Source organism: Chlamydotis macqueenii, chromosome 1, assembly GCF_036417535.1.
Source record: "Chlamydotis macqueenii isolate bChlMac1 chromosome 1, bChlMac1.mat, whole genome shotgun sequence".
NCBI lineage: Eukaryota > Metazoa > Chordata > Aves > Otidiformes > Otididae > Chlamydotis > Chlamydotis macqueenii.
The window spans coordinates 182,906,547-182,922,769 of NC_141556.1; the positions used below are offsets into that span (position 1 = coordinate 182,906,547).

A 16,223-nucleotide genomic window follows, 5' to 3' on the forward strand; every position below is an offset into this window, starting at 1 on the left:
CTGTGCAGATTATATATAAACCCTGTCAATTTGAAACATTTAAATAGACTATCAGGTAGCATTGCTCCCTGGCAACTTTTTCGTCTTGTGTCTAAGAAGCTGTCAGCAGTCTTACTTGAACCATCTTTGAGGTACAAGATACCATTAGACCAAATTGTAGTGCTTGTACAATATAATTAAGTGAACATTAAGCAAGTTTTGGTGAAGGAGGACCTCTCCGTTCCCCCAGTATTTTCCAAGCTGTTTGCAGTATTGAGGGGATACTGGTACTTAAGAATCCTCTAGCTGATGTTTTAAAAGTTATCATCATAATAATGAACCTAGAGATTCTGTTAAGGATAGTTGAAATTTTTTTGGAACATAGGATCACCATCCCCAGAAAACAAGACAACAAAACAATCTGCAGTGGTTCAGTTCAATTTAACTTGCTTTGCTTTACTTCAGGAAAAAAAAAAAAAGGCATTTTTTGCAGTAGCTCTCTTGAAAAGGTACGTGCCCTCTGCATCTCAGATCAACGTAAAAATTGTACTTCAGTACTTCACAGAGGATCAAACTATGTGTAAACAAGGGAGCAAGACACCTTGGAAAGAATTATCAAAGCATGATCTCTGCAGTTCCATCTGAATGGAAATAGAAATGAAAGTTCTTTAGTGGACTTGGTAAAGTTATGCACGGGAGTGCTTGTATCTTCCGCTTTGCATGCATAATGTTAGCAATTTAGGAATAAAATAGTCTTAAACTGTCTTTATAGTTGAGGTACACATATAGGCGTAGACATAGGCTTTTCCAGGGCATGGATCAGAGCATCCAGGTTAGGTTATAATTCAGAGCAGAAGCCTCTTGCCTTTATTTATGTGTACATAATGCAGAAACTCAAAGCAGATGATCTGAATTATAGTTCCTATATATACAGTGTATATGTATATAAAAGCTGAAAGCTTTTCTTGTAATTCTTCTGCTGGCTCATGTTGAAGAGCTGCATGAAGCATTATGGAAGCATTATAATGCCTTTGTCTGTTTATTGCTTGTTCTGTCGTTGCAGGACTTTATTTTAAAAAATATTCATTTGACATCTTAAAACAAAATAAAGGTGACATTACAAAAAAGTCTCATACATTGCTACATGTTGTAATCATGTGCTTCAATATATATTATTATTTCAGACCAAGTTTGACCTTTGTAAAATATATTAATCTCTTACCTAATCAGAATAGTAGTATGCATGACATCATCCTATTAGATTGCAAATACTTTTTCCTTTAGTTTGAGAACTGAGGCAGCTTTTACTTCCACTTACATTACGCATCTGTAACTTTCAGTGAAAGAGGCTGAGTGCAAAGTATTGCTATCAATAGGCTGTATTAAATCTCTTCTATACATGTAATTCAAACCAAATTTAATACTTTGTATATACTTTGATAGTCTCACATAGTAGCTTGAGAAATGTTCTTAAGACCAGGTTTGCATTCTCTGTGCAAATCCAGTTGGTTTCTTTGGAAGCTTCTGGTCTTTAATTTTCTTTTTTTCTTTTTGCATGATGAGAGAGCTGTTTGATTGTTCTTTGTACATGTACACATAAGTGACAATGTGCTGAATGAAGCACCTGCAACTTTTAATTTTTTTTTTTTCCTCCTGTTAGGATATGTTTGTATTGCAGGCTTGCTAACCTGCTATTACTGTTTCGAAGTTAGCATCCAAGCAGGCATACTGGAAAGCGAAGGACACTCATAGGTGATACTGTTACTAGCAGATTCTTGAACGAGATTAATGTCTGTCTCTTGAAATGTTTCTTTCCACCATTTGTGGTTTTAAATTTTACTATTTGTCTTGAGAGGAATGAATGGAAAAGAAGAGCTTTAACAGTCACACAAAATTTAGGTGAAGAAAGCATCTTGCAGCAGTAGTTCTGTGGAGTTACTTGATGACTTGTCACCTATAGCAGACAATCTAGCTTTCTCAAAGAATGCTGGTTGTCTTGAAATCCTGTTCTTGAAAGGCTTCCAGACATGCTCTGGGGAGGTATGAAGTTGGGGAACAGAGATTTAATCATATGAGTACAGGCTTAATAAACTCTGCTAATTATAATGCCTAGAATGTACCAGAGTAAGGACGTGCTCAATTTCTTCAATTTTTACATTGGCTTGAATATAATAATGATATACATGCAGTATGTTTATGAACTGTGAGTGAAGTAATCTTTAGTGTTGTTTTCACTGATCTATAAACCCCTCTTGTAGAATAGTATTCAGAATTTTAATTTTTTTTTTATTTGCTCTAAGACTTCCTTCTTATCAGGCTGTTGGAGATCATTACTAGATTTTTGAAATGAGATGGAAGGATTTTATTTGTGCAGTTGTCTTCACAATGTATAATTTTATGAACTCTTAGCTAGTCCTGAAGCAAGTATTATAGTTGTATTCCATATTCCTATGAGTAATCATACTGAAATTGTTGAGCTTGTATAAATAACGAGCAGTGTGCATAGACCTAAGGGCAGAGTTACTGTTAGCATTGATCTGGAAAATTAATGAGTACAAAATAATACTTTCACCTGTGTACTGAAATTTACCAGCTTCGCATTATTGTGCACATTACTGCTCTGAATCACTCTGACAATCGTATTTGTACTCTGTTCCAGCAAACCTGTTTAGGAAGTTTCAGTGCTCTTGTATGAAATGTCTTGACAAAACAGCTCGAAGGAAAATTAAGGTTTTAGTTTGAGCTATTGTTTTTTTCTAGTTCAGCTGTGTTCTCTTCTTCTCCTGGCAGTAATGGTAACAGCAGTAGCTGGAGCAGTCTTGGTTTAGAAGGGGATATGTATGAGGAGAATTTATCCTTTCCAACATCAGACAGGTTGGTTGAGTTGAAAAATATAAACCAGATGGGTTCCTCATAATTAATGCATGAAATCCTCATTTTGGAAAATAAAATTATGGTGTATTTTTTATGCTGATACATTATTCACGCTTTTCTCACGTAATCACAATATGATTTTTTCATTAATTAATCCATACTGAATGGTCAAATTTTGCTGTGCTAAACTGATGGAATGTGTTCTGCTTGCAAAATGAAAGGTCCCTTTTGTGCATGTTCTTGCTTGCAGTTTTACAAGATTTACTTTTTCATGCAAACTAGAGCTTGCTTCCTACAGGATTTCTGTTTTTTCCCTTAGCTTGTGGAAACTTTCAAAATTTCTTGGTAACTGACTTTTATAAGACACTTATGACTTACAGCTTTGAGTAACCTATCGCTGTTCTGACATAACCTACTCTGACATAACATGGCTCAACCTTTTCACATATGAAGCAAAACTAAACTGTTCTCCTTAATTAAAATCAATAAATTTTCCTCTTATTTTAAAATGTTTTCATATTACAATCCTTCTTTTTAACACCCTTCTCTTATTTCTCTTTTCTCCATTCTTTCCCTGAGAGCAAATCTTGTGAAGCTGATAAATGTTTCCAACATGAAATGGTGTGAGAAGCAAAGCTTCTTTTCGTGATCACTTCTTAATTCTTTTATGATCTTCCTGTCGTTTAACCTTCATTACAGTCTTAGGATTGACTACATTTATTATACATATATTAGATTTTATTAATATTTTTGTTTTAATTCTACAATACAGTGATGGAACAGAAGATAAAGATGAAGACTCCAAGGATGCTGTAGAAGGTAATGTCAGTTCCAGCATATACTACTGTTCTTGATCTCTGCACTCCATATGAATTATTTTGTTAATTCTTTGCTTCTGTAGTCTGCAAAACAGGGTGATAACCCTATTATCCCTATTCATCATAATGCACATAAGTGTCAGAATGTATTCTTAGATTTAATACCCTACATACATCTCTTAATGGACTGAAATTTACAGCCTTTGGGAGATGCTAGTGTCTTATGCTCACACATGTACTTAATAGCGTAAGGTAGTGAACTCTGATCAGCTTATTGAAAACATAAATTTATATGCATAGAATAACTTCTTTGTAAAGTATTTGATAAGGACCCACAGCAATGCATCTGCATGGCGATGTTCGAGGTAATGAAGAAGCTATTCAAACTGCTTGTATTAACCTTGGGAGAAGAGTCATGAGAAACAATGAAGAAATTTGCCTTTGATACATTTGCTATAGTCTCTTTCTTCTTAGCAAAATATAAAATGGGGTCTATCCAGAATCTTGTTAACAGCTTTCTGGCTTGTAGAAGACCTCTCCACTGGTTGCAGTCTGATTGAAGTCCCAGACAAATATTCTGTTATCCAGCAAAAGCACACATGTTGACAATTCCACTAGTTAATTTTCTTTCTTTTACCTCCTGGGGGCATCTATTTAGTCTTGCTTAACTGCCAGTTAGGAATGAACACCTTATGTACCTCAATTTTCATAAGCTTTATTGGAAGAGTAGTGAGACGGATGTCAACTGCACATCAGCATGTTTTTATTGCAAATATATTCCTTGTTTCTAGAGACTTAATTCCAGTAGTCTGGAAGTAGAGACTTCAAGAACAACTTGGAGGGCACTATGCATGTGCTTAGTTGGTTCTGAGAGTCTGACAAAGGATTACTGTGATAGCTGGATACAGAAATTCAGCGTGGGAACAGAAGATGACAATACTGTAGTTATTCTGTGTTACTAATGCAACTGCTTGTTCAGTACTGTGTTAAATTTGGAACTCATGCTGTAAAGGAAGTGTTGAAAAATTGGATAGGCCTTGGTAAAAGGCACTGTATTTGAGACAAACTCAAAGGGAGTCTGGTCAGTCTGCCTGTACAGGAAAGAATTCTGAAATACACACTTAAATTAGTAGATGAAGGCATAGCAAAAAATAGCATTTGGAAACGGAAATGGCTGATGTACAATGTGAGAGCCATTGCTGTTCAGTTTATGAAAGGCTGTGTTAAATTCGTTGTAATTTGGAGTATACTTTGAAGTTTAGATATCTTTTAATACTCAGCTATGTTTGCATACTATTGTAAACAGGATAAATGGTACTTCCATATATGAAAGTACAGAAACACTTCAGCATGATTTTTTCCTTTCGTATTATCTGTGTGTTCTAAATTGAGGCTTTTAAGATAGTATCATGTTAACAGTGAACTACAGAGACTTTTTGGAAACAATTTGAAGCTACAGATTTGATGATTTTATTTTTATTGTTAGGTTTGGAGCAAATACGAAAGACTTTAGCAGTAGTGAATATTGATCTGGAACCAAATCTAGTGGACCTCCAGATCAGAGCAGCACTCCAGTGGCTGGCAGCTTCTGAAACAGAGGTGGCTGATCTTCACTTTCGTGATACTGCTACAAGGGAATTTGTTTTTGTAAGTATTTGGGTTTGATGTATGGTGGAGAAAGGTGAAGGATTTACTTGATTTCCATTTACTGTGATACACTAGCTGCTACTACTTTATTTGCCACTCAATAATAATGCGGTGTTTGCTGTTGGGGAAAATAGTTATTTGAATCCTGAGATGTCAAAGTGGAACAGCCTGTTTAGCCTTTGCATGTACCATACATAAAACAATATTAATCAAAGCTGAGTTAACTTGTTTCACAACTTGTAATCCTTGTTTTACCCCAAAGATGATGCAATTACAGCATTTTCAGTTAGTGAAAAAAATATTTTGTTCAAGCATTTTTTACTTAGTACTTAATTGTCTATAAATTGAATCTTCTGGAGAACTTAGTCATACAAATTAATTTCGAACTTAATATGTTCTGCCTCAGATTTTGTTGCAAGCAAATGCACATTTTCTTATCAGAATGAAGTTTAAGTTCTAATTAAATATTAATTATGTCTTTATTCTGTAAGCAACTGCAACCAAAGCTATTAAGAAAGAAGGCTCAATAAGATTATTTCATTTTTAGGTATGTTTATTTTGGTTTTATAGATCGAATTTAGTATATGACCAAAGAGAAAATGGAAGTTTAAAGTGTTAGGCTTTGGCAATTTGCATCTCTTAGGGAAGAGTAAAAATTTTGGTATGTGTGCTAACCTAGGTATTTCCATCACAAACATATAAGAGAAACTTCTTATTCCTCTGAAATCATAAAAATTGTTCCTTTGTGGCTACATGCCAAACTGCACATGATAATCTGGCATTTATTACATTTGACCTGTTTGTTTTTAATCTTCTACCGAGGAATTATTTTAATGTTACCTAGCTACTGAAAGGCTAACTTAACAGGTATATAGGCATTGTCTCTTATGATGAGGTTGATAGAAATTATAAATTATCAAAGATTTTTATTTTGTAACCTGGTAACATGAAAACATGTTAACGTGATGCCATTAGTATGTTTTTAATAATTAACATCTTGGCAAAACCAACTTAATGTGCGTATCACTATATTAAGAAATGAAAAGCTTGCTCCTATTTCCAAAATTTAGTATTGATTCTTCAACTTGGTGCTTTCCAAAGTTCGAATAATTGTTTCAGGAGAAAAAGGGGAGTGACTGGGAAGTAGAGGTCAGTATGACAAAACAGATTCCCACACTTACATGAATGTGTGCACCTATAGTGCTTAGTTCCTGTAGAGAGTTGCATTAAGAGTGTGAACGGTACATAGAAATCAGTCCAGATACCTGGACTGAATTTTCCTAAGAGTGGCTTCTCCCTTTCAAGCCCAGAAAAAAAGAATGCTAGTTTTGTTTTTCTTTTGCCTGTGTAACTGTGTGGTATATCTATTCAATCTGAAGAGTAGGAAGTCTTGCATTCTTAATTAAAATAACCTAGAAAATTGAGAAATGTTTTTGGGCAAGTTGAAATATATCCCCTATGCTCCTTTTCTGGAGGTTAGTATGTTTGATTTGAAATTATTTCAGAAATATATTTTGTTGTACATTAGTTCTGACACTTAGAGTGGACTTTATGCTTTCATAAACTGTAAGGTTGTCTAAGAATATTATTCTCCATTTCTGTTTTTATTTGAAACTGTTGAATTTAATCCTTATATTCATATGTTCCATCCCTGTTATGGTTTATAAGTGTCTTAGCACAAAGAAGAAAATACTTTACTTTTTGTGTTCTCTCATGCCTGGCCCAGCATTGTCTGAAGTTCTTTTGATGTGAATGAGTTGGCTTTAGTGAGTACATGACCTCATGAGTTGTTTTGGCCATCTTTTGAAGACCTGTCTATCTATTTCATGCTTGGTGAATGTGAATTGCAGTGTTGTAAATACTCAGGCAGAATAGTGGTAAGACTTATAAGTGTTAATAGTAATCTCCTGTGTGTGCGTGTGTGTGTAAGACCTGCATCTTACACTGCAACATAACATAACATATAAGACAAGAAGTAGATGACAAGTGCCTCTCTTTTGATGTTTTTTTTTTTTTCCTCCCTCGAATCTCTTATTCTTATGCCAGCTCTGATTTAGTAGATTTAAAAGTTGTGATGTTACTATTGGAGCCAATGCCTGAAGACACACAGGAAAGATATTATTAGCTGGCTGTGTATCTGAACATGACTCTAGCTGCCTTAATGAGAGAATGTGCTGAGAAGAGCACTCTGGAAAATACCAGTGTCTATTATGTATGCACTCCTAAAAAATGATATTTTTCTATTTGACACAGTCATAAATTGACACTGAGTTGACTCCTAAAGACAGAGCATAAGACCTTCAGTAGTCATGCAGTCCTGAAAATGTTACAATAGTTCATTGATTCACTTCGTTTTATACATTAATTTTCAGTTCTCCAAATGCAGTTATGTTAAAATGAATTGAAATCCTGTTTCCCCTCCTGGAGGCAAGGAAAGACTACCTGTTTTTTTTAATTCCATCTCATTTCCCAGTTGGAATGATCTCTAACCCAAACTGAGGGTCTTAAATTAGAAAGTACATTCTCAGTTCTGTCACTAGTAAAGCTAGCCAAGCACCTCCAGAGGGCACTGCAGCCCCGCAGAAAACTAAACTGACTTCTATGTACTGATATGTCGCCAGCTACATTTTGACCATTTCATAGGTACTTTGGTAAGTTACCTCAGTCATGTGGGGAATGAAACTGGGTTTTAGAGCACATTGAAAACAGTAATTTTCACTATAAGCAGTTAATGAGTTCTTGAAGGGAGGAAAGGCTTCTGTTAGCTGATCACAGCAGGGAAATGAGCCACTGATGTGATATGACTGTATAAAAGACAAAAATAGTCCTAGCACATATCAGGCGAGGTATTACTTGCTGCAACTGGGTATGAACTCTTACTTAAGGAAGGTCCCTTCCAACCCTAACCATTTTATGATTTTATGATACATGTTATGGTTAGCAAAGCAGAAAAGTTAAACGCATTTGTATGAAACAAAATGTATTTGTTAGGAGCTAGAACAAAAAAACCAGTAAATTAGAATAGATAGTTCTTGAATTCTTTGAGAAGCCTGACAGCGCAGATATGCAAGTGTCTGGATTAAAAAAAAAAAAAAATATATATATATAAAATTTTTAATCAAACCTTATCTAGTTGTTTTAGGTTTCCTGGTGTCTATTTTGAATAAACTCCAATATTTCTTTTCTCTGACCGTAAGAAAGAGATCAGTCAGCTAAAGAAATAGTGAGATTGAACTTTGAACTCTAAATTAAAATAGAAAGATTAGTGAAGCCAGATGCCAGCTCTGTCATCTTACCATAGTGGTATCTTCTTCTTTGGACAGATGTTTTATACTGTGTTTGCTGAAGTAGGTCTTTGGACATTAGCCAAACTTTCCTGTGGTATAAGAAATACAACCATTCTTTTATAAACCAACAAACACCATTTACAAAATTGCCTGTTGTAGACTTTAAAATTCTTACTTCCTGTGTTCTGTTTTAAAATTCACAGAAATAACTACAGATTTCAGTCTCTTTTTATGTAGAAAAGATGTATTTTTTTCACTGCAAAAGCTTCAGTCAGGAGATTACAGATGATCGTTTTTGCTTGTTCAAGTTAATTGTTTACTCAAGAAGTTAATTGTTTTATACTTTTTTTTATGTCCACGTTCTTTCTGTCAGTTCCATCACCTGTCTTGTTGCAGTTGGAACATCACTTAGGTGAAGATGCAGAGAGAAATAGTCTCCATCTTATTTTTTTAATAGAATTTCGTATTGCAATCTGATAGGTCTCAAGAAGCATTATGAATTTTCAGTTTTGTAGCTGTGGAAGATATATCAGTAAATGCTGTTTCTGACTTTATCTTAAATGTAATGTATAGAATGTCATGGTAAGGACTATAAAAGTTAAGAAAATTTTACAGTTCCAAAGCATAAGTAGGATAAGTGTCTAAATTGTGTTTACTAAATGCAGTATTGACAGATGTCCAGAAAGTTACAGAGAATAAGGTTTGTTTGTGTGGGTGTTGATTTCTTTTTTCTTTTTTTTTTTTCTCTTTTTTTTACGAAAAGAGTTTTTCTACTTCTGTGCAAACTGGCAAATTCATCCTTGTCTTAGGGTAGACTTTATTCATTGTATAGCTGAGCTTGACATATAAGCAAAGGAAGATTTTTTTTTTTTTTTTTTTTTTTTCCCCCCTCCTTTGCTTGGACTCTGGGCAAAAAAAAAAAATGTTTTCAGCTGCACTGATCTCTGCTTCCAAATGGTAGTTTAACTTAACCCTCACCTTTTCCTCTTCCCCAAGATGTTATAAATTCCCAACTCTGAAGACACTGTTTTCGTTGAGGGTAGCATCTGTACCACTCAAACCACACTATATGTTGTGAAAGGAAAATCCACATCCTTTTATTAAGACTGAGTTTTGTCTTTTTATATGTGCATTATTGACATGGGAGGGGTGGCAAATGTCTTAATCTTGTGTTCACAATTTCCTGTTTTCTGCAGTCTTGATGAACCACAGCCCTCATACCTGTGGCACCACATCACTTGGAAATGTCACTCCCTCCAGAAGAATATTTTGTGAAAACTGCCCTAAAGAAAAGTGCCTGATCCTTGCGGAAGTTTTTGTTTTTATAGATGTGGAAATAATGATTAACTCACTAAACTGATTTCTTATGAGCTAATGTTTCAAAAATACTGTAACTGTTAATCAGGATGTGCCGGTCAAAATATTATTTTTTTTATGTGTTCCCCTGTCTCCCCTTTAGCTTTCCAGAAGACTGCGAGAAAGAGATTGGAAAGTTGGAGATCTCTTGCAAGCAGTGCTGAAGTATTGTGAAATGATAGAGAAGTCATCTGATGGCGAGCAAGCTCCCAATAAGTCTTTGGTTGGTTGGCTTCTGGAAAATGTCTGAAAAAATCCAAAGATGCAACACTCTTCACTTCATTCCTGTTTTGAAAGGAGATAGGAAGAACACAGATATGTAAAGTAAAATTCAACTAATGGATGTTCAAGTAATTGTCAGCATTTAAAAGACTTTGAGGTGAAAGTCAAAATAGCTGTGCTGTGCTTTGTGATACTGTGCACATGGTATGTTTATTCAGTCCATAACTGGTATTGTCCACCCACACATAACTTGTATTTACTGCTGTGTTCAGACCACTGAAACATTTAAGAAAAAATCCTTTCTCTATGATAGTGGTTCAGAAGAGACAGTCTCAGGCATGATATTCGGGATTCCTGCTGTGCCAGGATAGCTCTTTTTTCCCACTTGTACGTGTGCTGTATTCACAGTGGGACTAAGAGCACTGATGTTTTGCAAAAATCTGTTCTGGAATACCTTGCTGCAGAGGAAAAATTACCGACATTGTCCAGATGTTACGTGCCCAGGGGCAACATTGTCAGGGAGAAAATTGTGACCTGCCCAAGCAGCCCCTTAATACAATCTGGCTTTATAGCCACTCTGATCAAGTTTAACTTTATGTGAAGATATGAGTCTGCTCTATATTGAGGTATAAATACATCTTTCCTTTTGTTCAGTACTGTAGAGCTGGTAACTTCTGGTAGAAGGGCAGAGTGGGTAGCTGAGCATAATTTCATATGTAATTCTTCAGCAAGGTTTTCTGAAGCTTGCCAGTCAAGTTTAAATGGATAAGTTTCTTACTGAAGCTTTTTGTATTCAGATACTTCTGTGTTGTTAATTCTGTGTCGAAGAATTTGTATGTTGGTCTGTCACACAGATGTGTTAAAAGTAACAGAAAGTTCTGAGGATTTTGGTTATCTTTTTGAGCAGTATAATTATTCCTTAGCCTCCATATATGAATTTTATTTTCAGTAATAAAAAGAATTTCATTACTCAGTGAGCACTTAAGCATTTAGCAAAGAAAGCTAATTAAAACATAAAGGAGAAATTTCTTGCAAATTGATTTTTCATTTTTCTTAACTACTTTCACTGAATTTTTTTAAAGGCACTTTTAATCAACTCTTTTTAGCAGTCTAATCAGGTTTCTCACCAGTGCTGCTGACTTGCCTTTCTGTCTCAAGGGAAATCTGGACTTTTAGATATTCTGTGGTTTGAAAATGCTTTTTGAGTTTTTTTTTATTTATACATTCTTTGAAAGAAGAAGGCACATGCTGGTAATTACAAGGTTGCTACTTATCATTTGCAAGAGAATCATGAAGTCTTACTTATTTTTGGATGAGCAAAAGAATCTTAATAGCTTTTTAACAGAAAAATATACTGTTGATATGGTGCGCAAGTTCCTGGTCCCAAACAAGGAGAGAGAAAGTCTCTAAATCTGTTAATTAATTTTAATGGCATATGTACAACTCTGATTTCCTCTACCCCCTAAGTCACTATGAGGTGTCACCACGGGTAAACTTAAGAGCACTCTCCTTGCAATGTCTCTGTTTCACAAAGGCATTCCGGTGGTCTTTTTACAGAGACCTGGTTTGTTTGAGTCCTCATTTGTCATCTGGATTTCTGCCTTAGATCTCACAAAGTTCAACTTTCTCACAGAGTTAAAGATTTGTAATGTTTTTCTATATGGACATGTTCACACATGTGCATACACACACAGATATGTATCTATATGTGTATGAGATCTCACCAATATAAATGTATAATGTAAATTTTTATCACTATCTTAAAATTGTTATACTTTATTACCTCACTTCATGTATCATTTCACTGGTTGAAAGATCTATGTAGGCCATGTGACAAAACAACCAAAATCCAATACAAGATCTTTTTTTCTTGTTATAGGTAATATAATGCCAAGAGTCAGGGATAGTTTTTCTCTAGAGGCCAAAGCGGAGGGGGAAAGTGATCTTAATTCCTGTATTTGGAAGATGAGGCTAGTAGCAAATATTTTTTTAAGAGTTGTACAAAAGTTCTCTGGATTTCCTCCCCCCCCAACCCCCCCATATTCCTTTTTCTTAAGGCTGATTTTCAGTGTTGTTTCAGACAAAAATTTGAAACCATTCTCTGGCTGTAACAGCTTCCCTTTAACACAGCAATAATGCACTTGTACAAATTTACCTATAAAATTGAAATGTCAGAAAAATAAAATACTAAAAATAGTGCATCAAGACTAAATCTTGCTCTGGGTTTTGGACCCTTGTGTTCTCACCAAGTGGAATTTCAGGACATGAGGATACAGTAGTACCAGAACAGTGTTTCTGTCCATGTCCAAAATAAAATTGAGAAAGATACTGAAGACATTGTAAATGTACAAAGCTATACATTTGAAAAAAAACCCAACAAAACACCACCAGAGGAGCAGCCATTTTTAAACTGATTTATTCAGTATATTGTATTTTATAAAGTTGGTGAAGTGTTTTTTCTTTTTAATTACTTTTCTGGAGAAAGGCAGAAGATTGTGTGATTCCCAAAGCTTTACAGCTACTCAAAAAGTAAAGTAGACAATAGCTGCTTATTTTTATAAATGGAATCTTGTTGTCAGACTGGATTCAAATATATTACATAACTATTGATTGGTGTTATATTAAAGAAGAAATTTATTAGCCTTTGAAGAAAATAGTATGGTTTCCAAATTTACATGAGAAAAAATTGTTGTAAAATACTTAATTTTTACTAAACAAAAAAACCAAACCAATTTTCTACACAAATTGTTTTAAATTTGTTCTGGATGACTTGACTTTTCTCCTTGGGTATCAAAATTGGGAAAGCATTAAACTAGGCTGGCAAAATTATAATAATTTGAGAATTTTAATAATCTTTGGGAAACCTTACTCTGACTATATCTAATTGGTGCTGTCTGCCATATTAGTGAGAAAGCTGTTCTTTGCTAATGCGAGTCTTAAATTATGCTATTACTGAGTGCGAGTCTTAAATTATGCTATTACTGAGTTTATTTAAAACTCCTGACCACAAATGCAGAAGTGTAAATGAAAAATGTAAAAACATGAAGAGCCATATTTTGGTCCATTTAAACCAGACAACTTTGCTTTTATAAACAAACATAGGAAGGTAGAGTTTGTTTCATCTTGCATTTTTTCAGTATGGGAAACCTGACTTGGTAGTTTAATTTTAAGTTGAGGAAAATATATACAATGGTGTTATTCTAGAAGACACCCTGTCTCAGACACTTCATGAATATGTTCGGTGTTCTAAAAAATTGAAGCGTTCGGATGTTTTGTAAGATTCTGTAGAAAAAGCACTTTGAAAATAGTCTCTCTATAAATTAACAATTAAAGGTGGCCATATTTAAAACAAGTTTAAACATTTAGACCGGGATATGTAAATAGTACAGAAGTATGCATAAAGCCTTAAAATAAAAACCAAACAAAACTCAAACTCATATGCTAAAAAGAAAGAGGATTTGCTGTCTCAAAATAAGGATGTGAAACAGTAGCTAAGATGCTGTACTTGAATGCAATTTGTGTAGTATATTTGTTCTTTGAGTTTTAAAAGATTGTGTAAGCTTTCTAAAAAACAACCAAAAACCCAGCAACCCACATTCCGAGACTAATCAGGTCTCTCAAAAATGGTATCAGATTTTAAACGTTACATTTTCTAATGTAACTTTGTCTGGGACCTTTTCTATAAGGAACCACATATTGTTGGACACGGGAACACAGTAAGTAGTAAACACTGTCACCAGCGTAAAAAAACCCTAGCTTTACACAGTTGATTTGCAAAGGAAAATACACAATTCCGGAATGATTTAAGAGGAAGAATTTTGGCTCTACAGCAAGACCCACTACTGTCAAGCATTTACTGTACTTGAGCTCTGAAGAGCCAAGTACAAAGCCCAGCCACTGTAGTCACTTTATTTTGTACCGTCTTTGTACATTCCTGTTGTATAGCTGGAGCTGTAGTTTTAGAGGGCCTTTGTTCTGTTGTAATGTCTGAATAGTATTTAATACTAAAATTTATTATAATTTGCTGGAACTGCTGCTTATTTGTGCAGTGTTACAGTAATTCACAGCCCAGTTAGTGATGCAATTGTATACCAAAAGCAGTTTGAATAACTATAAATGTTTATGCAACTGTACTCAATGAATATGAAGGTCTTGTACTGTATAATGGTGATGAGTTTTGCCATTTTAGTAATTTAACTATATTCAGTTTTCAGATTATGAACTCCAGGTTGCACTAAATTTGTCCTTGTTTTAGCAGTGGCTTAAAATAAAACACATTTCACTGGCTTGGAGAGTGCTGTCATTTCTTGTAAATTCATGGAATATTATTTTTCTTTTCAGCTAACAGCTAAGATTGGTCTTGGTCAGTGGTTGTGTGAAGGCGCTGGAAGAACGGTATAGTAAATAGTGCATCAATAGATGGCATACTTCTTACATAATTAAATTGGTGTGCAGGAAGAATGTGAGAACGCTGTTTTACCATCTTTGGGTTGGAAGGTAAATGCATAGTTCCAGTTACATGAAGTAAAGCGTTGCATGGATTCTGTGAGGAGAGACTGGACAAGAAATCCACTCTAATATCTCAACACAAGTAGGATGTAATAACCAATCTACCTCAATCTCATCTTGCCTGGAAGCGAGGTTTGAGAGGTTAGCGTGGTATTTCTGTGTGGACTGAGACTGGTCTTTGGCACACTGTGCAGTATTTAGGGAATCGGTACAAAAGCCAGCTTTAGAGTCTTCCGGACAAATGCAAGAATATACTGCTAATGAAAAAGTACAAAATGTGAAGTTTCATAGACCTATTTAGAATCCTCAAGTGTTTTGGTATCTTGTGGAATCTACCAAAAGCATATGTCGAGTACCCCAAAATACTAATGCTGAGTAGAGATGTTGTGCAGAAATACAGTTTCTAAGATTTAAAAGTAGTGCTATTGCAAATAGCTATCTTAATGTTTTCTGGTGTATATGTTGTGTATCTAATAATGCTCAGCAGGGATTCATTTCAACAATTAGGATTTTTTTGCTGATATTACTTTTAAACTGGAAAGCATGCACAACTCTTCTTGATTCTTTATTTTTGCAATGGTTGTTTAAAGGAGGTTTCTACAGTATTAATGAGATTACTTCCAAATGGAGCATTCTTTTGTTTCATTACCATATCTATTTTAAAGATTTTTTTGTTTGTTTGGGTAATGCTTGGCATTCAGTCATGTAGAAAATATATGTTAACTAAAGCAAGTAAACATTTATCTTACTCTTAAAATATTGTACAGCCAAAACAAGACAGGCAGCGAGTTTGGGAACAAAAAAAAAAGATTTTTGTGAAGGGAAATAAGAGGATATTCATGTAGAAGAGTAGTCAGAGCTTTTTTCTTCCTGCCTGGACTTTATTTTTCTTTCTTTCAGCAGTCTGGTTCTGGCTGGCTTTATTCAACCACAGAACAGTATCCATGCACTTTGTTTAACCTCGGTGTATTAAATTGAGAGTTAAGACTCCAGCTATTCTGTAGTCTTCGCCCAGCATGTGTGCCACTCCATCTCCTGCTGCTGGACCTTCCTCTCGCTCCCTAGCCTGAGCTTCTGGTGTGACTGAATTCCATGCTGGTTACTGCTCCAAGCCTCTGGTTGGAAGGTGGCTACGGAAAGTGAGTCATGCCAAGGCTGAAGAAATGTACCCAGAGCACTAACCTTACTGGTTATTGAGCACCATATTAATCAAATGCTGTCTCTTCCCCTGTTGTTAAGGCAAACCGCAAAGCGTGTGACTACTTGGGGCAAGGGATCTAACCATGACAAGCACGAGACAAGGTCTGTGGTCAAGGTATTGGCTATCTAGACAATGACCACACAACACCTTTCCACAGGACTTGTGAAGACTGAAACTGGGGCCTCTACATAGTCAAAATACATAGTCTGTCTTGCCTTCATTCCTCCAAACATTGCTGCTGTTTCTAGAACCGTGAAGGAGCTTTCTGTATGCTTATGGATTTTTGTTTGGTTGGGGTTTTTTTGTTTTTAATTGATAATGGGTGGGAAA

The 16,223-nt window shown here is 35.1% G+C and overlaps 1 protein-coding gene across 1 annotated transcript in view; it reads left to right on the forward strand.

Annotated features, from left to right (window-relative positions):
• The window catches only part of AKAP11 (A-kinase anchoring protein 11), a 35,814-nt gene extending 23,257 nt beyond the window's left edge, over window positions 1–12,557 (forward strand). Inside the window, exons 9-12 of the mRNA XM_010124956.2 lie at window positions 2,770–2,853; window positions 3,626–3,672; window positions 5,158–5,318; window positions 10,065–12,557. Of these exons, the coding sequence (XP_010123258.2) occupies window positions 2,770–2,853; window positions 3,626–3,672; window positions 5,158–5,318; window positions 10,065–10,211 (439 nt within the window). The 3' untranslated portion in view covers window positions 10,212–12,557. The remainder of the gene's footprint in view (window positions 1–2,769; window positions 2,854–3,625; window positions 3,673–5,157; window positions 5,319–10,064) is intronic.
• The last annotated feature ends 3,666 nt before the right edge of the window (window positions 12,558–16,223 follow it).